The following is a 21,767-nucleotide window of genomic DNA, read 5'->3' on the forward strand; positions in this document are numbered from 1 at the left end:
TTTCTCTGTTTAGTCCTTGAAGTAAAACAGAAAGCCACCTGAAGTTTACTCATGATGTGCTCTAAAACCACACCTCTGTAGATGGGACATGTCTAACCATCTCTGCCTCCTCAGAGCGATCTTGCATTTTCAGGGCAGGTAGGCCACACATCCCTGCAAACCACAACAGCAGCAGAAACATAAGAGGAATGGGGCTGATTTCTCACCACCTGAGTTACTGTTCTCCCCACTGTTGGACCAGGGCTCCCCACTAAACATTTCTGAGACCTGGACCTAAACCCCCTCCCTCCCTCCACTTCACTCTATTCCCGCATGAAAAACAGGCGGCATCTCAATACAGATCATGCTGTGCTATCTGAATATATACTCAATTTGAGTATATGCTATTGAGTACAGAAGAGGGGAAAGTAGCATTTATCTCCCTGTGCCTGCAGCTTATAAGGGCAGAGCCATAGCACTCAGCACAAAGGAAGACATAAGAGTGCCTGGGACAGCTGGAATGCTGTATACGGGGGCGAGGGGAGTAGGGAGGATACCTTATTCTGAACAGAGTAGTTCTGCTGAGTAGTCAGTGCGACCACTGCCAACTTGGCCACAAGACACACTCAGAGAATTCCATTTCAGAGCCTAGAAAAACATTACCATGTAAACACACATACACAAGAGTTCTGAACCAGGAATGTCAAAATCAGGTCCTTTATTTCTAAACCGTCACCACCACACTAATAAGGTCACTCTAGGTTATAGGCACATTGTTAAGTGTCAGAGGAAAGGCACGTGGTAGGAGAAAGTGTCAGAGGAAAGGCACGTGGTAGGAGAAAGGAGAAAGGCTACAACAAATGACTCCTCTTCCTTATGGAGAGGAGACCCGGCCGCAGAACAGAATCTCATTTGTCTTGGTGTGCTGGATGAAGAAGAGGAAGGGGTGGTCAGCACAGAACCGGGGGGTGATCCTTACGCAGCGCATCATCATGATAGCAGCAGTGGCAGCCGCTGCCTCTGTGCCTTCCTCGTTGACCTCCACAAAAGACTTGTGCACAACCTTGGATAGATACAGGTCTCTCTTGGAGGACATTCCAGAGAAGTTTGCCCTGCCCTGGTCAAAGGCATCAGCCATGCCCAGACTGCGAAGGACATCCTCCATGTCATAATTCTCCTCTAACTTGAATCTAGGAAGGAAGACTTCTACCTCTTCCTCATCCAGCATGTCTGGCCTTGTCCATTCCATGAATTTCTCATAAGTAAGTTCTTTTTCCACCTGGAAGAAGAGACATGAAGAGTTTAAGATCTACAGCAGTGCTATCATCTGCTATGATGTTAATGCTCTACACCTGTGCTGTCCAATATGGTAGCCATTAGTAAAAGGTGGCTACTGAACACTTGAAATGTGGGTAGTACAAATGAAGACCAGAATTTTGTATTTTAATATATTTTAGTTTAAATGGCCATATGTGGCTATGGCTACTGTTTTGGACACTATAGCTCTATAAGAGAGCACAATAATGCTAAACCATTCAACTAGAAGATGGTTTTACATTTCTACCCTTAATTCTTCAACTCCAGAAATGCAAATCTGTTCCCTGAGGCAGAAACTTATAATTAGGCACAGGTCAGACTCCATTTCTGAGAGAAGAGCTGTCCTCTTAGAGTTAGGTGTTCTACCTTATTGAAGGCATGATAAGGTGGGATATCTCAGACTTGGCCTTCTCTTTCACTCTGCCTCCTTCTCATGAATCCAACCATGTTATGTTGATTTAACTTCCAAAATCTCTCTCCACTCTCGCTCTTCCTCTGTCTCCACTGCCACTGCCCTCGCTCAGGCCCTTGTCACGCCTTGCCTGGAATGCCACAGCAGCTCCTGTCTGATCTATCTCCCTTCTGCCTTTCTGCCAGTTCATCCATTGCAGCCATAAGGATTACCTTTATAAACACAAATTACTCTCCTGCTTAACCGTCACTGATTCTCTACAACCTTGCTACTCAGAATGAGGTCCAGGGGCCAGCAGCCTCAACTTTACCTGGGAGCTTCAGCATCTGCATTTTAAAAAGATCCCCAAATGATTCACATTAGATTAGAGACACTCTGCCACAGAACTGCCCTCTGTAGGACAAAGCTGAAACTATCTAGGAAGGTTGGGAAGAAGACTACTAATCTGTGTCAATGGCTTAACTCTCTGCACTATTAAACAAATGCTTTATACACATCATCGCCTTTAATCCTCCAGTAGCCCTCACAGACAGGCACTGTCACATTTTCCATAGGAGGAAACAGGCTAAGAGAAAAAAAAAAGTCACCTTCTAAATCTGTAAAGCAGAACACTGAACTCAGGCCTGGCTCAACCCCAACCACAGTCCCTTCCAGATAATAGCATTTTCTAAAGTGTGTTCAACATTCAGAACACCAGCCCCATTGGATGTTACAAGAAGAAAAGGCACATGGTCAAGTATGCTAGGGAAACACTGGTAAAAATAAAATTTAAGTTTTTTTTCCTGCAGGATTTGCCAGAGCCTTTAATACGATAAAATGTACACTTTGAATTTCCCAGGACAGAATAAGGGGCATGCATTCTCAAACTTATTCCACCAATCAGATCCTGTGTCTGAGGAATATCCTGAGAATCTGCGATCTCAATAAACAATCTCTGAGAAACATGGCACCATACCTCACTGCCTCTGAGGCAAGGTCACACTCTGACTCCAGCCTATCCCTTTAGCTTCTCCACCCATATCCTGGCCCACACCCTACCTTCTGGCTTCCTTCTGGGCATGCACACCCTTTGAGGCTTCTGCACACCCTCACTTCCCACAGGCCCTCCTGAGCTCTACCTCCTCTTTCAAGAACAGTTCATATACCACAACCCTGAAACCCCCACCGTAGCTCTCCTCCGTGCATCCCACTCGGTCTGCACCTCCACCACCACACTTCGCACCTGCACTGTAATTACTTCTTTACAGCTCCGACCTCTCCATATTACTCACATCACTGTGATCGTGAGGACAGCATCACCTTTTTTTTATTTTTTTAAGAATGTTTTAAATTACAAAAGATGTGCTCATTGTAAGAGGTGTAGAAAGAAAAAATGGAATTTCTCTATCTCAATCCAATTTCCTAAAGCTAACAACATTGGTAGTTTTTTTGGTGCACATCTTTCCAGGCTTTTTTCTTTGTTCTTACAGACAGCCCCTGGGTTTTCCTAGGGTTGTGCTGCCAGGGAAAGGCAGTATGTGTAGTGGTTAGGAGTGTGGACACTAGAGCCAGACTGTTGATAAGACTTCCGGCCAATTACTTAACCTCTTTGGGCCTCACTTTCCTCATCTATAAAATGGGATAATGAATCATTCCTACCTTGCAAGGCTGTGTTAGAAATAAATTAGTTAATATTATATATATATATATATATATATATATATATATATAGTTAATAATAGAATAATACCTGCATATTGGAGCTCTGGTGGCACAGTGGTTAAGAACGTGGCTGCTAAACAAAAGGTTGGCAGTTTGAATCCACCAGCCACCCCTTGGAAACCTACTGGCAGTTCTACTCTGTTCTGTAAGGTCACTATAAGTCAGAATCGACTCAAAGGCAACAGGTTTGGTTTTTTTGTTGGTTTATAGTAACTGCTAAATATTGGCTATTAATGTTTTTCTGCAATTTGTTATATTCACTTACTTCTTTGTCTGGGAAAGCTCACCACTGCAGTATTCACAGCTCTACTGAAACTTAATGGTGCATAAAACATTCACAGTAGAGAGATATCACAATTTATACTTAACCAGTCCCACAAATATGAAGGCTGTTTTCAGCACTTTGACCATTATAGACAATGCTGTACCAAACATCTTTGTGCATCTATAAAAACCTGCACCACCATTCTGTAGGACAGATTGCTTCCAGTGGGACTGCTATGCCAAGGGTACGCACATTTAAATTTTAACAGAAATTGCTAAATGGCACTCTCAAAAAGCTGTGCCAATTTAGATTCCAATCACATATAATTAAAGCCTTTTTCTCCTTCTCCTCACTTGTGACAAGATGCAATCTCTGGACTGCACCTTCCTTCTATTCTCTGATCAGGCGAGGAAGGCCATCTTCACCTTCTATGAACAGAATTCCTCCCACAACACTGCACTTGCTGTTTACCCTAAAGCAGTCAAATGCAATTGAAACAGTCTATAAAGTTTTAAAAATATATTTAAAGTAGTATTAGCTTCTCTTAATATCACTATTTTTTATGGAGTGACTAGGGTACAGTGATTGACGAAATTAGAAGTGAGTATCACACTAAAACTAGGCTGGAAAGCCTTTTCCTGAGAATATCTACCCACATGTCTTCTGGCAGCCACCAAAGTACTCTCACACTCCAGGAATTCCCCTCCCTGGCACTAAACCCCTTACCTCTGAGTTCCAGAAATGTGAATACAAGTGACTGGAAGTTTGCTAGCATTAAAAGTCACTAACTGGGAAGCAGGGAGCGTGACTACAGCAGAAATCCAAATGTCATTTTCCTGCCATGATAGCACGATGTTACCACCAAAGATCATCAGTTGCTTAACACTCATTACCGTGCTCAAATCCGTGTTTCCGTCCGGAAGCATGATGATCATATTCAGCTCCTTCCCGACATACGGAAGCACTAGAATTTGGGTGAATATTTCTCCTATATAGGTAATTTTAAAAGTAGATTTCTTAAACATCATTTGCACAGGCTTCTCCTCATTCTGTAAAGGTAACAGATAAACACTACATTGAAACATGACCCAGGTGACACACACTGGACATATTCAATACAGTAGGCCACTCTGCCCCTGGAATCACTTTCTTACCTTTGCTTCCAGAACCCCAGATCAGCCCCCTCCTTTGCCACCTTGCCTTCATTACCTCCACCCCGAAGCCCTGGGGGCCCAGGGCTCAATCGTCAAGCTTATTTTCTCTGGTGATCTCATCCAGTCTCTTGATTTTACACATTCACATCTCTAGCCCAACTTCTCTCTTGCACTCCAGACTCCAAGCCACCACTGCCTACCTGACCCTGCATTGGACATGGAGAAGAGCTTGCCGCTGGAACACAGAGCTCAAAGGACAGAAATAAGTTTGCCAGGGGAGAATGGGACAGTGCACTTCCCAATAAAGCTCGAAAGAAGATATATTTCTTGAGAAACTGAAGGTTCAGGCTCAAGTTGGCCTGGAAGATCTAACTCACAGTCAATGATCAAGACTGTACTACGACTAATCTATTCTGTGTACTTTTGTGCGTGTGCAAAAACCCTCTATAATCAAACAAAAAAGAAGGAATAACCCGGATATGGTGAGACAGATAAAGCAAATAATATCTTCAAAGCTGGAGGGAAGCTAAACTCTGTATCTATCCTATGTACATGTCCTTGTGTTCACATATTTTTAAACAAAATGTTGTGCTTCTATTATCTTTATTACAAAAGAAGACTGAAATCATTCATCTGTTCAGTACTGACAGAGCACTGACTATGTAGTAGAACTTGTTAAGACAGCAGTCTCTGCCCTCAAGTAGCATTCTGCAGGGTGGGGTAAAGGACACATCATTCAACATTGCTGTGCTCTTGTGGAGACAGGCCAACACACTGTGATGGCCAAGAGGAGGGGCATTGGAACCAGACTGGGAGGACAGTCAGAGAAGTCTCCCAGAGGGGGCACTGGTGGAAAGAAAAGAGCATGGAGGGATGGGTGGGAAATATCAATGGAGAATGGGCCAGACCATATTGCAAAGGGCCTCACACACCAGACTGTGGAGCTTGAACTCCATCTCTAACACTTTGGGAAGGAAGCCAAGGAGGACTTTAGGCCTGACAGCTATCTGATCGGATCTGTGATATAGATAGAGACAGATGACTCAGGGAGCTAGCCCAGAGAAAAAGGCGAAAGAAAAGCCCCAGGCTTGTTGGAGAGTACAGCATTGCCAAAGGGCTGTGTAAAGTGAAAGTTACTCAAAGGTAACTTTCTTGCATGTTTTAAAAACCAGTATGCACACAGGGATGATTTCTAAAAATATCCTTTGTTAGTGCAAAATATTCACCTTGCTGATTTTAAAAGGTCTTTCCTTCGTCTGCTCTTTGTTAAACTGAGTATCCCAGTTTCCTTTGAAATAGATGGCATTCGCGAGAACCAGCTTAGTAATCGAATTAACTGCACCTGAAGACAGCAACTCTGTAATTTTACCTGAAAAGTAGAATGAGAGAGCCAGTTAGCTAGAAGAGTCCCCTGATTCCTGTGTTAGGACCAAGGTCCAGACTGGCCATCCCCTGTAGGAGTCAAGTACACAGGTGAAAGGATTTCACAGTCTCCCAAATCATCACCATATAAAGGGATGTCTGTCCTTAAAACAAAGAGCCCTAGTGGCGCAGTGGTTAAGTGCTCAGCTGCTAACCAAAAGGTTGACAGTTTGAACCCACCAGCTGCTCCATGGGAGGAAGATGTGACAGTCTGCTTCCGTAAAGATTATAGCTTTGGAAACCCTACGGGGCAGTTCTACTCCATCCTATAGGGTCACTATGAGTCAGAATTGACTAGACAGCAACAGATTTTATGGGTCCTTAAAACAACAACAACAACATTAACTTGAAGCACAGTATCCAGCTCTGGTAAGAAAATACTACACTTTGAACAAAACACATCAAATGAACAAGTAAGTATTAATTAATATGTACAGGATGAGTTGATAGCATGTCTTGAGAGGGAAAGGAATGACTGGGCTTATGACTTAAAGAAAGGAACTTAAAGAGTTGTCAGGAAGGTGTGAGGCTGTAGCAAATGTATAAAGAACAGTTTAAACTAAGAAGGGAAGGTAGACAAGGGCTAAGGGGACATCCCGTGGCACTGGGTGGGTATGCTGCAGAGACTCGGGAGGTAGACCTCCGGAATCCCTCAGTGCCCATTGTTCTTCATGCCAGCTGTGAAAAGAAAGGCTATACTAACTGAAGTGGATTGAATTGTGACCCCCACCCCTACTCCACAAAATATGTATTGAAGTCCTGGCCCCTGTCTGCGAATGCAATTCTGTTTAGAAACAGGGTTTTCTTTGTTATGTTAATGAGGACATACCTGAGTAGAGTGGGTCCTAGATCTAATCAATTCTGAGCTGTAACAAGAATAGAATAGACACAGACACACACTGGGAGAAGGCAGGCACGAAGGAGCTCATGGGACTACCAACAAGAAAGACTGTCCTCTAGAGTCTCGCCCTGAAGTCAGACTTCTGGCCTCCTGAACTGTGAGAGAATAAATTTCTGTTCTTCAAAGCCACCCACTTGTGTTACAGCAAAAAACAAACAAACTCACTGCCATCGAGCAACTCTAACTCATGGAGACTCCATGTGTTACAGAGTAGAACTGTGCTCCATAGGGTTTTCTTGGCTGTAATCTTTAGCATAAGATTACCAGGACTTTGTTCTGCGGCACCACTGGGTGGGTTTGAACCACCACCCTTTAGGTTAGTAATCGAGCGCAAACCATTTGTGCCACCAGGGACCTTGTGTTACAGCAGCACTAGGTAACTAAGACATTAACATCAACCAAAAAAAAAAAAAACTAAGCGTGAATTATTCTGGAAGAGGTGTACCAAATATTGAGAGACATCAAGATATTTTTATGAAAGCAGGGAAAAGCTAGAGAAAATGTCATATGTTGACAATATCTCAGAAGCAGATTTTTAAAGTCTGAAGTTGTTCAGAGGGAAAAAAAAGCCATTCCTGTTTACATTTGACAGTCTTGTGAAGGAATGAACAATAAGACTGATTAAGATACAATTAAAATAGGATAACAAAATATTTTCACCTTCTGTCTTCTTGGCTACCCAGGTGTTGATGTGTTTTCTGGACTCCTCTGTAGCATTAGCAAAGTCAAGCTCTTCCATCTCTGCTTGGTAGAATTTGCGGCAGGAGTCTTTAAAAGACTAGAACAAACAGAGCAACATCACTGCACAGCTACAAATGTAAGTAACACCAAAAGTTTGCTTCTACATTGTGCCAAATCAGAACAGTGATCATTTTATGATTACACATCTAACTTACAGATACGAGCAGTAAACCTAAAGTCTAAATTCCCAGTTTTTGGTTATATTTAATCTTAGCTTATAAATAAGTGAAAGAGTAGCCTGAATATCAAATGTCCTTCACGAACTGCTGCCTCTTTTCATAATAAAGGGATAATAAAGACACTAATATGCTGTAACTAGAGTCTGTCACTTCTCTGAAAAACCGCTACATTTGTTGAGGGAGGCTTAACACAGCAAGAGCCACAGGGCCCTCTATACCTCAGAACAAGGTTGTTGTTCCATAAGTAATAAGGGGGGAAACATGTAGTTCTAGACCAGCACCTCTACCACAACTTTCTCTGATGATGCAATGTTCTAAATCTGCACTGTCCAATCAGAGCCACATGTGGCTACTGAGCAGCTGAAGTGTGGCTGGTATGACTGAGGGTCTCAGTATTTAATTTTAATTAATAACAGTGAAATTTAAATAGCCATACATGGCTAGTTGCTACCCTTTTGGATGGTTCAGTTATAGACTGTGATCAACTCTCAAAAATTCTAAGTTCAACCTGTATCTTGTTAATATATGCTGTGTGATGATAGGGATACCTACGTTAAGCCACGTAAAAGGAGAAAATCTCGTGGACAACCAGTGGACTGAAACAACTAGGTACTGACAGTACACTACGAACAGGTTTCCCAATCTTTCTTTTGAACAGCTGACAGCTACAAGTTTAATTCCCCTTTTCAGAATCTTTTAATATCACAGAATGTTACATTTCCCCTTAAGTATAGCATTAGAAAGGCAATGTGACACAGTAGTTACAAACACAAGTTCTGCAGATTACTAGTTGTCTGACCCTGGAAAAGTCGCTAAGTCTAAGGCTCCATGTCCTCTCCTGTGAAACAAGGAAGCAGCAATAGCGACACGGCACAGGGTTACTGTGAGGACCAAATGGGTTATTATCATGATTGCTGCTTTACGTAACATTCCCGGATTCTCAGTATGTCCTAGGCACTGCACTGAGTGATCTGCCTATCATTTCATTTCATCCTTACATAATTCACACTTCACCAATTACGTTGGCTTGGCTTGTTTATCAATGCTTTTGAACTTTTAAAAAATCTTCTCAATCTAAGAAAACAGTCTGAAAGTAAAGTGGTCACTCATACATTGATAACTTGTTGCACCCTTGGTAATTTTTATGACTGTCACTACTTTATTTTACAAGCAATGACTAGTCCAACTAAAGGAATATCTAATTATATATTGCTATTGGTATTAGATTCTTAGAACACTAAATTAGTGAGAAATAACTGACAGGCATTTCTCATCTCTTTATATTCCAGTATCAAAATAACATTTTAAATATTAATGCTTTTCTTAAAATATCCACCAAAAAGAAAGAAAGAAAATAAAAGAAAACCAGCCAATCCTTGTGTTTTAAGTTATGGTCTGAAACAAGTTGGAAAAATAATGAAAAAATCATGTAACAGAATAAGGTTAGTATCCTAAACATATAAAGAATTCTTATAAATCAATAAGAAAAAGGCATACAACCCAAGAGAAAAATGTGCAAAGGATATATAAACAAACAACTCACAAAAAAGATACAAACACTCACTAAACATAAGAAAAGTTGTTCAACCTCATTACTAATCCAAATGAAAAAGGTTGACAACATGCAGCGTGGCTGGTGGTGGGTGGAAGTGAGCATTCTGCTGATAACCCTGGAGGGAATGTCAACAAACATAGCACTTTGAACAGCAATTTGGCAGTATTTATTAAAACTTCAAAGCTTTATTCCCTTCCTTCCGTCTACAAATCCATTGTGGGTGGGCACACACATGTGCACAAAATCACAGACAAGAAGAATCATGGTATGAGGACACAGCCCCAGTGCTCCTCAGTGGGGGAGTGATTCAATCCACAATGACACATCCACACTTGGGAAGACCAGAGAGCAGCTAAAAAGAGTGAGGAGACCCACTTACACTGAGATGGAAAGAATTCAAGATATGTTGTTAAGTGAAAAACAAATTACAAACAATACGTATGGCATAATGACATTATGTAGAGAAAACCTCACAAAATAAAATTTCTATAAAGCTCTTATACTGGGGAGGGGAGTAATAGGGTACAGGAAAGGGGGCGATCAGGACTCCTGCTTATCTGTATTTTTATATAACAAAAATCTGTTGTTGTTACTGTTAGTTGCCATCAAATTGATTGTGACTCATGGCGACCCCATGTGTGCAGAGTAGAACTGCTCCATAGGGTTTTTAAGGCTGTGACCTTTCGGAAGCAAATCACCAGGCCTGTCTGCAGAAGCTTGATATGGGTTCGAACCACCAAACTTTTAGCTAGTAGTCAAGTGCTTAACCATCTGTACCACCCAGGGATTTCTATAACCAGAATCTACCCACATATTACTTGAGTAATTAAAAAAAAATAAAAAAGTCATGACGGCATTGTCAAACAAATAGAGCCAGTATAAATAAAACTAAACTTAAAAAAAAAAAATTATGTATCTGAAAAAACAAGCAAAACATTTAAACACGTAGAAAGTTGAGCAAGCCTTATAATGCACAAAAAAAATCTATTAATATGTGAAAAACAGTGACTAGAAATATCCTTCTTGACTGCTTTTTTATTTATAGGCCGATTAATCTCAAATTGTGCTGTGCTCCAGGTCAGTTCTTTTATGAATACTCCCTCATTTAAGCTTCACAAAAATCTGCACAGCATTTGCTATAAGGCCCATTCTACAGATGAGGAAACTGACAGAGTGGAAGGAGGTGTGCAGACACAGGCCATCTGCATGCTGTCAGAGCCCACGCTCTACTCTTCTCACCACACGATCCCTTCCTCCCCACCTCGCCATCTTTACTTCTTTAGGGAAAAAAACAAGTATGACTTACTGACAGGAAATCATATGTCTTCTCTCCAAAGAGCCTGTTGGCTGTTCTGAGCATGTACTGAGTACCAGGTTTGTTAACTTCAGTGAGAAGCGACTGGAAACCTTGGTGAACATCTCCACCTCCACCTCTGCTTTTATTTAAAGAAAGTGCCTGAAATCAAACACAGAATAAAAACACACACCCTCAGTATCCGCTGACTTTCAAGAAATGGGTACAGCACTAAACTCAGCACTAAGAACTTTACAGATTCTCCCCGTTGCTGTCCAGTTGATTCCAACTCATAAGCAACCCTGTAGAACAGAGGATAACTGGCCCATAGGGTTTCCAAGGCTGTAAATCTTTACAGAAGCAGACTGCCAGATCTTTTTCCCATGGAGCAGCTGGTGGGTTCAAAATGCCTAACACTTTTGGTTAACAGCCAAACGCTTAACCACTGCACCACCAGACCTCCTACTACAGCTTAAAAGAAGATTAATCCCATTAAAGGTGGAAAGTGTCTTGAAAGCCACACCATTTCCCTACCTGAAGTTCTTCCAAGGTCTCCCTATAATCACATCCTGCAGGAAACCAGAGTCCTCCAAATACTGGTATGAGTAAAAATGCCCTTTCTCAAACCCTGACAGAATAGCTCAGGTCAGTTATGCTCATGGCTTATGTGGTTTGTCCCACAGCACGCCGCCTCCCAACACAATACACATCCAATGCACCGAGTCCTGCCTCAGACTCGTGGATGTGGCTTTTGTCTAATGACATGGACTGTAAGTTAATATACTGAAAGCCCACAAAGGTTCTAAAGGAGCTGTAACAACTTGGATTGAAAGGGAGAGTGACAGATCCAAAGAGGCATCTGGGCCCCTCACTTCTATGAGCAGGAAGCAGGCTAAGAGAGCTCCTCAGCAACAGACACGGGCCATTCTCATAGAAGAGGAGAGAAAGTGCAGAAAGCCAAGAACACAGAGGGTACAGCCAAGGGCCAAAGCAGGCCATGGCACAGGAATGACTCCTGAAGCACATGTGGAGCAGAGGGAAGTGGTAGCATGGACCTAGCTGGATTTCGGAACTGCTCAGTGACTGCCATATGCTTCCCGCCCTCCACCACCAATTCTGAATGGGTCTATTGCAGCCATCCCGTCCTGTCTTACCAGTATACACTGGGAGTGTATGGGGTGGGGGTAAATGGAGTGGATAATTTGTCATTTTAGTTCACAGATCTCTGCACTAAGGAACCATACCCAAAGAGCTGCACGTGAAGAGCCTCCATCATACCGCTTTGCGAGTTGTTTTCATCCAGCTTTTTTCAAGACGTTCAAGGCTGAACCTCAAGCCTGAGCCTGATCCCAAAATGGAATGAGACTTTGGGATCTTGGGAGGGGCTAAGTAAGTATATTTTACCTGTGGGAGGGTGTGCATCATTAGGGGCCAGCAGGCAGACCCTGGCAGTCTCTGGTGGCCCCCATGAGCCAGACCTCCAGTGTTCACACCCTGGTGTAGCCCCTCTCACTGACTCTGGGCCTGGCTGTGTGGCTGGCTTTAGTCAGGGGGACATTAGCAAGCATGATACAAGCAGGGCTGGATGAGTACTTGCATGTCAAGCTGGTCTTCTTAGAATGCCCCCTCTTGAAACCCAGACACTATGCTGTAAGGAAGTGCAGATCACACTGCTAAAGAGGCCGTCTGGAAAGGCCCTCTGGGATGAGGCAAACATGGAGATGGGGCCATGTGGAAGAGAGGAAAGCACCCCACCTAAGCCCAGCTGAGCACAGAGACATGTGGCCCCAACCAGCACTCAGTGGAACAGATGCCATGCCCAACCCATCCACAGATTCACAAAGTAGTAAATTGTCATTTGAAGCCACCACATTTTAGGCTGTTGGTTACTCAACAATAAATAATTGAAAGACAACTGAAAGCATTTTTGGCTGACAAGTGCCATTCTAAGAGAGTTTTACACTTGAATGAGAAAATAAAAATAAGAGGTTATTTTTAACAATTGCAAAACAGTTGACCATATCCAAAAGAGTATCACAAGACTCAACTTGAATCCTGTGATTGTACATCTACATATAAACTCATGTAAAAGCTAATACAATGTGGAGATGGAATCATCCACTCTTCTGAATACAGTGCCCAGAACTCTGCTCACCACAGGGTGGGTAGGCACTGGTCACATGCCCTTCCCTGTCAACCCCCCTCCACACTCCTGAGTCACGAGTAGAGTTATCTGGTGAGAGCGACTCTTTTAGGATCTGAAACGTGAAAGATCAGCTCAGTCGACAAAGATAGACCATACATTGTTGCCTTGAGGTGGCTTTAGGTACCTGAGATATCTGGGTGGCAGTGTTCCCCTCGGCCCCCAGGAAGACCATGGCCAGGGCAGAGGAGATGCTCATGGGTGAAAAAACCACATTTTGCGAGTTGTTTTCACCCAGCTTTTTCAAGAGGTTCAAGGCAAAGGTGCCGTTTGCTTCTGATAGTGTTTCCATGCTGACAGACCTGAAACGATGGATTTAAAAACAATACAGCATAAACATAGGCTTCCATGCCCATGCATTTCACTCTGCTTACTAATACGTTCAGTGAGCAAACAGGTACACACACAGCTCTTTGTGGGGCTGTCAAGATTATTCTGTGTGCCTCTAACATTAGTTGAAAAAACTGAGTAGCAATGTTTCTAATAGGATCCCACTTTTCTAAAAATAGAGAAAAAAGCAGGGGACTTAAATGTGAATACTTGTGAGTATAGAGAATGCGTGGAAGAAAACACATATGACTGTTCACTTTAGTTACTTCTTGGGGGTAGAATTAGAAAAGGCGTTATGGGTTTTTGCTTACATGTCTGTATTGTCTGGTTGGTTGTGGCTTATATATATTACTTGATCGTTTGGAAATAATTCAGTATAGCTTCAATCACGAAATTATACAAGAAAAGATGTTTGAGTATTTTTAAAATGTTGGAGAGGGGACCCCAATCTACGAATAGCCTGAAGCCTTAAAAGATGACAAATCCAACCACATACAAAAATGTACGAAAGCCTTAAAAATGAGCACCTCTGACCCTTAGTTCTGCGTTTAGGAAAACTACGCATGTGTCAAAGCCTAATCTCAGGCCCTGTCTCCAGGCCCTCCTGCCTCCCACAGGCCAGACCTTGCTCCCGTCTGGACCACGGCAACACAGCTCAGTCACACATGGTGCATTTACTGCAGGGCACCTTGTACCATGGTCAGCAAGTGCAGCCCACCTCCCCCTCTAAACAGCAGCCTCAGAGGCCAGGACCAGGCTCCCCAAGTCTCCAGAGCCCCTGCCACTCAGGGTGTTTGGCCACGGGCCTGGCTGCCAAGCAGGGCTCTATCAGGAATGCAACTAGGCAGTCAAGGTAGGGGTGTGGCAACGGTGTCTCAGGCAGGTCAGAATCACAGAGTCATAAAACGCTAAAGCAGAACAGGTCTTCAGAGATACCTACTAGAAACTGCCGTTTTCCTAATGGGAACCTGGAGCTCACAGAAGTGAAGTGATATATCCAAGCTAAAGGGTGAAGGGCCGAACTCCGGTCAATGCTCTGTCTTTTCACCACTGCTCAAGGAAGAGCTGCAATCTGGGAGAGAGGACAAGAGGTGACCTAAGAGCCCAATTAGTCAGAAAGTCTACAAGTGCAGCAGAGCAGGCCGGATGGGTGGGTGAGCTCCGGCGGGAACAAAGCACTTGCTCTGACATCTTTTTATTAATATTTACCAAAGTAGTATTTCTCCAGTGGGAGCATTCTAGAACATTTCCAATGACTCACCTGAGAAGTGCATGGGAACCAAAGACCAACTGGGAAGCAAGCGCTTTGCCACGTGTACAATTACATCTGTAACTGCACTCGGCTGAATAATGGCCCAAAGATATCCAAGGTCTTAATCCCTGAAACCTTGTAAGGCCAATGGGAAGATTATCTTGCATTACTACAGTGGGTTCTAAATACAATCACCTGTGTACTTACAAGAGGGACGCAGAGAGAGTGATGACAACAGAGAAGAAAGCAATATGAACTCTGAAGCAAGATGCTCCACTGCGGGCTTTGAAGATGGAGGAAGAGAGGCCAGGAGCCAAGAAGTGCAAGTCTGGAAGCTGGAAAAGGGAAGGACATGGACTTTGCCCTAGAGCCTCCAGAGGGAGCACATCCTGCCTTTAGTCCGGGGAATCTGATTTCGGGGTTCTGGCCTCCGGAACTATAAGAGAATAAATGTGTGTTTTTCTAAGGCACCAAATTTGTGGTAATTTGTTATCGCAACATAGGAAACTAATACAAAAACTAATATACTTGCTAGATTTTGCTGTCTTTGTTTAAACATTATTTTTTAAACCTCTCTTTATTCACTATACAGAATAGTTGGGGTGCTGGGCACTTCTGGTTTGCTGAGACTTTCCACATATACACTAGATCACTGATTTTCAAAGAAAGTACAACAGAACATACATATTACTGAAATTCTTCTGAATATAACAGATTCTCTGATGATACAGAAATAACTTTAGGATTTTGCAGACCCTTAGGAACACCAATAGAAACTACAGAAGCCATCATATGAAACTGACTCAAAGTTGTACATATTTCTGGTTATTTGAATTCTAAATCGGCAACAGTGGCCCACTTACAATTTTAAGAAAAGCAATTTATAAAACGCGAGTAAACCTAAGGAAACTTCTGGATTGAGAGTCAAGAAAAGATAAGGTTTGTCTAAGCAAGAAACATAGTTCTGCATGTTCCTGCTACAAACAAGGATCCTAAGACCCCCCTTGCCCCAGCCCCCTGTAGCAGGGTACAGGGGTGCCTTTGGTTTTGCATGCAAATGGCTCAGTGCACACAAAAAAGGGCAGAGGTTTAGTGGCCTAGTTTGTCACCAGTGAAGCTGGTCAAGGAAAAGTCCCACATTCCTCTACTCCCACCCAAGACTCTACTATCTGCACATGTTTTTCCCTCAAATGTTGAAGGAATACTAATGCAAATAAAATTTCCACCCTAAGAAATGCCATTAATAAAGCATTCTGTCTCTGGTAATGTCCCTAAAGAATTTGTTTGGGTTATTGACCTTTATGTCACTGACCTTAAACAGGCAAACGGCCCTCCCTCACCCATCACAGACACACTCCCACTGGGAAAGAACTAGTCTGGCAAGCCCAAGGCAAACTATTCGGGATCAAGTGGAAATCAGGTACATCTGTTTCATTGTGTAAAGGGAACTTAATGCTGGAAGACCAATAGTTTCTCAACATAAACTAGCTTCAGTCTTCTTCTTTTTTAATATGAATTGGGAAAAACAAAGCAGACCATTCAAAGGAAAAGGCCCGAGTCAGGAAGGAGAGAGGATTTGTAAGTTCAGCTCTGGGATGCTGAACACTTGATTTCTGATACCAGTCCTGACTGTATGAGAAAGGGAATACGGCAGATGATCTACATACTCTTCTATCTCTAGTATTCCATAATTGCTAACATTCTGAAAGAGCAAAAACTGGCTCAATTTTCAAAGCCCACAGTGAAGTCACTGATAGCACTCTATTTCCCAGTTGAAAATAACTGCCAGTAGCCATTAGAGGTCAAATGATATTCATGCTGCCTCACAACATACACTTGGTGTAATATAGGCTGCCCTTAATATAAGTAGAAAAGAATAGTGATTCTGTTCACTATAATTTCACCATACTGTAATATACTGAATTGTAATAAAAATGCCTTGGATTGGAATTGCCCTTATATAATTTTAAATACTTAGCTTATGTAGCTACACATGACTCAAACTGCAACCCTTCCCTGTCGTAAAGTCAGGAGGGATGCAGTTACTTAGCAGGAGGCATGAAACGCTGCCCTATCTCCTGTACACTGATAACAGCAGTAACGCTGCCCCACCTCCTGTATACATGATAAAAGCAGTAATTCATGCTAACCACAGAGTACATCATTTCGACCCAGTGATACGACAGGCCCCAGGACCTTAATCCAAAGGTTACTTAGCCCTTCCCATCAGTCCTACAATGCACCAGGGAGAAGCAGGCAGCCTTGGACCATATTCCTGTTATCAGACACAACAGCACCCGGAAGCAAAAGTGCCAACACCTGACCCAGCTTCCACCTCTCATGTGACTATTCCTGACAGCATCTGAATATTAATTTTCCATACTTCCGGTTTCCAAATTTGAGTTTTTAGAGGGGGGAGAAAAAGAAACCAACCTAAGTGTCAATTTTATCTAGCACATAAACCCCAAGTATAATTAAAATGTTCCCCCTGTCCTCTTAGCCTTCAAGACACCAAATCTTGTCATATTCTGCCTGCGGTGAATTTAATAAAAAAGAAAAAGATGTGGAATGGCCCTCGGGGTTATCTTCACAGGCTGCGGAATTTGCCAAACTCCTCCGCGGAGGCCGGGGCGGGCAAAGACACCCACCTACGCGCTCGGTGTCTGAAGAGGTGCTGGGGGAGCCGGGTCCTGCCGACTTTGGCACCCACCACTCGGCCTCAGGCCCCTCGGGGGCCCCAACGCTCACTCCCTGCGGCGCGAGCCGGCGCGCACCAGGCGCGGCGCCGCGGGGGGTCGCCTGCGCCCGAGCTCTCGGCGCAGCAGCCAGGGAGACTCCGCACCGTCCCTATCCCGGAGCCGACGACGCCTCCTGCGCCTCCTCGAGTGCGGGCCCTAGGTCAGCCAGCGGCCGTGCGCACTCCCCGATAGGCGCCTTGTTCTCCCCGCGCCAGGCCTGGAGTGGAACCCGAGCCAGACGCTCGGTGCCGCTGCCCTGGCCCCCGCCCAGCGCGACCCAGCCCGCGACGCAGTTGAGGAGAGCGCCGGGGAGCGTAGGGGGCTTCTCCCGCGCGGCTCTTCCCAGGCGATGGAGCGGAGAGCCGGACCCCAGACAGACGCGTACCCCAGAATTTCGGCAGTGCAGGCAGGAGTAAAGCGGGCACCGCGCGCAGACGCCGGAAGTAGGATCGGAGGCGCCCGGGGTTTCAAATATCGGCCTGTGGGTGGGACGCAGGGTGCGGGCGCGGGCGCCTCCCAGCCCCAGGGCGGGGAGCGGGGGCACGCGGGTGGGCTGAAGGGAGGTTCCCCGGCTGCGGCACTTGGACTTGGATCCCCACCCAGGCTCCAGGCCGCCCTCTGCAGGGGCAGCAATCTATTCCGTGCGTAACGTTCACTTTGGAGCTCTTGGCCACCGAGGGTAATGCGACAAAGGGCCTACGTTCCGGGCCTGTGGTCTTAAGTTGAACAGTGTAGAACAGACTTTAAAAATGGACGAAGCCTGCGCGATTCTAGTATTTACAAAGACTCCAGTACTCTCTGGCCTGTATGGTACTGACAAACTGCAGGAATGTATCTGAAAACGCCATCCGCCGTATTCAGCAGCCATGGAGAACAGAAATGAATCCGATGACTGGAGGTGGGGAAACGCTATCCAGACTTTAAAAATGAGGTCAATTTTGAAAACTTCAGACTCTTAAACTACTGCCTCCTCTGCCCCTCCGCTAAGCCAGGGTTTTCAACCTGGGGACTACTGACATTTTGAACTGCATAGTTCTTTGTTATAATGGGCTGGCTGTCCTGTGCATTGTATAATGTTTAGCATCATCCTTGGCCTGTACCCACAATATGCCTGGAGCAACCCCCACTCCCGATTGTGACTTTTATTTAATCTTATTTTTGGAGTAGTGAAACATAAAGGAACGCTGAAACATATGTCACTTCCACTCATCTCTCCAATCCTTTTCACCCCAATTTTATTAGCTTCAGGTTTATCTTTGCAGTATTTCTCTTTTTTTTTAATTCCACTCCTTTGTTATCAAAAGGGTAGTGTTCTATCCATCTATCTATCTGTCTAAAAATCTGCAACTTGCTTTTTTTTTTAATGCAAGAATAACTTTTGGAGATCCCTCTAATTTGGCACACACAGATCTTCCTTATTCTTTTTTATGGCTGCACAGTATTCCTTTGTGTGCCAATCTTACATCATTACAAATAATGCTACCGTGAATAACCTAGAGCAGTGTTTCTCAAACATTAATGCACATACAAGTCATCTGCAGGTGTTATTAAAGCACAGATCATGTTTCAGTAGGTCCTGAGATTTGGCATTGCTAACACGCACCCCAGTAACTGATGCAGCCCATCCATAGACCACACTCAGTAGCAAGAACTTACTGTGAATATTATGGAGAAGTGGCCACTAATCTAGATTCCTAGAAATAGGATTTTGTTAAGTTGTGTCACATTCTCCTCTAATAGGGATTGTATCATTTTGTATCATATGTACATGAGTGCTTCTTTCTTCAGAGCCTTCCTAACAGTGTGACTGTCAAACTTGGGGATTTTTACCAATTAGGCAGGTGAGAAATGTGATCTCAGTATAGTTTTAACAAGCATTTATTTTATTATGAGTAAAGCTTAAGATGTTTCCATATGTTTAAAGCCATTGCGTATTTTCTGTATTTTTTTTCTTTTCCCTTTGAACTGTTCATGACTTTTGTTCATTAAAAAAAAAAAAAAAATATATACATTGCCCTAGAATAATCAGAATCATCAGGGGCCTCTTCCCATTAAAAAAAAAAAAAAAATTCTATTGACATTTCCAGATAAACAGAAATTAAGGAAATATATAAAAACCAAACCAAACTTACCAGAATTATTAAAGGGAGTACTTTGGTTAGAGAACCGACCACAACCTGAATCTAGGACACAGGACAGCATCAGCCAGATACCAACCTAGGTAATAAACTCTCAAGGATAAAATAAAACTAAAAGATTTAAAACAGGGAACCAGAGACATCAATCTGTAAATGACAACAACATCAGAACAATAAAAGGGGGTATAAACAGTGTAGGTATCGAACTTTCAAATGGAGAAGAACAACATCAAGTAATAAAAGACTGGTTCAAACTTAGGAAGAGAGGGGTAAATTTCAAGGTAACCACAAAGAAACTTAACAAACGTACTCATAAAAATAAAGAAGAAAAACATAAAGTCTCAGTATATACAAAATCTACAAAAATAAAAGAAACAATAAGAAAATCCACAAACAAAAGGAACTCAGCACAGAAGAATAATAGGAACAAAGAAAATATCAGCACCACAAGAAAAAGCACTACAAAATGATAGCAATAAACTCACACCTATCGATAATCACACTGAATGTAAATGACTTAAATGTGCCCATAAAGAGAGAGTGACAGAATGGATAAAAAAAACAAGACCCATCAATATGCTGTCTACAAGAGACACACCTTAGTAACAAAGACATAAATAAATATATTAAAAATCAGAGGATGGAAAAAATATATATCAAGCAAACAGTAACCAAAAAAGGAGAAGGAGTGGCTATATTAATCTCAGATAAAATAGACTTTAAGGCAAAATCACCATAAAAGACAAGGAAGGGTATTGTATAATGATTAAATGGACAATCCACCATGATGACATAACCATAATAAGTATCTACGCACCCAACGACAGGGCTCCAAAATACATAAACTCTAACGGCACTGAAAAGAGAAATTGACAGTTCCACAATAATAGTAGGAGACTTTAACACACCACTCTCGGTAAAGGATAGAACATCTTGAAAGAAACTCAGCAAAGATACAGAAGATCTAAAGGGCACAATCAACCAACTTGACCTCATAGACATATATTGAACACTTTACCCAACAGCAGCAAAGTATACATTTTTTTCCAAAACACATTGAACATTCTCCAGAATAGACCACATCTTAGGCCACAAAGCAACCCTCAAAAAAATTCAAAACACTAAGATACTACAAAGCATTTTCTCTAATCACAATGTCATAAAAGTAGAAATTAATAACAGAAAGAGCAAGGAAGAAAAAAAAGGAAACTGAATAAAACCTTGCTTAAAAACCACTAAGTAATAGAAGAAATCAAAGATGGAATCAAAAAATGTGTAGAATCTAATGAAAACACATCATAACAAAACCTTTAGGAACAGAGCAAAGACAATGCTCAGAGATCAATTTATAGCAATATAAGCACATATCAAAAAAGAAGAAAGGGATAAAATCAAAATGTTGCTTTACAACTCAAACAAATAGAGTACAGCAAAAGAAGCCTACAGCCACCAGAAGAAAGGAAATAATAAAGATCGGAGCAGAAATAAATGAAATAGAAATCATGGAAAGAATCAACAAAACCAAAAGTTGGTTCTTTGAAAGGATAAACAAAATCAATGGCCAAACTGACAAAAGAAAAACAGAAGAGGAAGTAAATAACCCAAATAAGAAATGAAATGGGGGACATTACAACAGACTCAACTGAAATAAAAAGGATCATAACAGAGTACTATGAAAAACTATACTCCAACAATTTTGAATACCTAGAGGAAATGAACACATTTCAAGAAACACACTACCTACCAAATTAACACAAACTGAAGGAGAAAATCTGAACAGACCCCTAACGAGAAAGGATTGTAAAGGTAATTTAAAAACTCCCAACAAAAAAAAAGTCTTGACCCAGATGGCTTCATTGGAGAATTATACCAAACATTCAGAGAAGAGCTTGTACCAGTACTAGTCAAACTATTTCATAACATAGAAAAAGAAGAAATACTTCTGAATTTATTCTATGAAGCCAGCATAACTCTGATGCCAAAACCAGAAAAAGACACCACAAAAAAAGAAAACTACAGACCAATAACTCTCACGAATATAGATGCAAAAATTCTCAACAAAATTCTAGCCAATAGAATTCAGCATCATATAAAAAATATAATACACCATGACCAAGTGGGATTCATACCAGGTATGCAAGGATGGTTCAACATTAGAAAATCGATGTAATCCACCACATAAATAA

At 42.5% G+C, this 21,767-nt stretch overlaps 1 protein-coding gene across 6 annotated transcripts; it reads right to left on the reverse strand.

Annotated features, from left to right (window-relative positions):
- Positions 1-643: 643 nt before the first annotated feature.
- LOC101351715 (serpin B6) lies at positions 644-17,920 on the reverse strand. 6 transcript variants are annotated; one of them, XM_023742039.1, is made up of 8 exons: positions 17,829-17,890; positions 14,394-14,525; positions 13,251-13,425; positions 10,933-11,082; positions 7,812-7,929; positions 6,055-6,197; positions 4,568-4,723; positions 645-1,258 (listed from the first exon to the last, which is right to left on the reverse strand). In XM_023742039.1, the coding sequence occupies exons 3-8, from the start codon at positions 13,413-13,415 to the stop codon at positions 854-856; spliced, it is 1,137 nt and encodes a 378-aa protein (XP_023597807.1). In that variant the 5' UTR covers positions 13,416-13,425; positions 14,394-14,525; positions 17,829-17,890; the 3' UTR covers positions 645-853. The 6 variants fall into 6 exon arrangements, with proteins under 6 accessions (XP_023597809.1, XP_023597810.1, XP_023597807.1 ...); XM_023742040.1 differs by lacking the exon at positions 17,829-17,890 and adding an exon at positions 14,913-14,929; XM_023742041.1 differs by lacking the exon at positions 14,394-14,525 and having other exon boundaries at positions 644-1,258; positions 17,829-17,920.
- Positions 17,921-21,767: the final 3,847 nt, after the last annotated feature.

The sequence above is a fragment of the Trichechus manatus genome, unplaced genomic scaffold, assembly GCF_000243295.1.
Source record: "Trichechus manatus latirostris isolate Lorelei unplaced genomic scaffold, TriManLat1.0 scaffold00198, whole genome shotgun sequence".
In the NCBI taxonomy this organism is placed as follows: domain Eukaryota; kingdom Metazoa; phylum Chordata; class Mammalia; order Sirenia; family Trichechidae; genus Trichechus; species Trichechus manatus.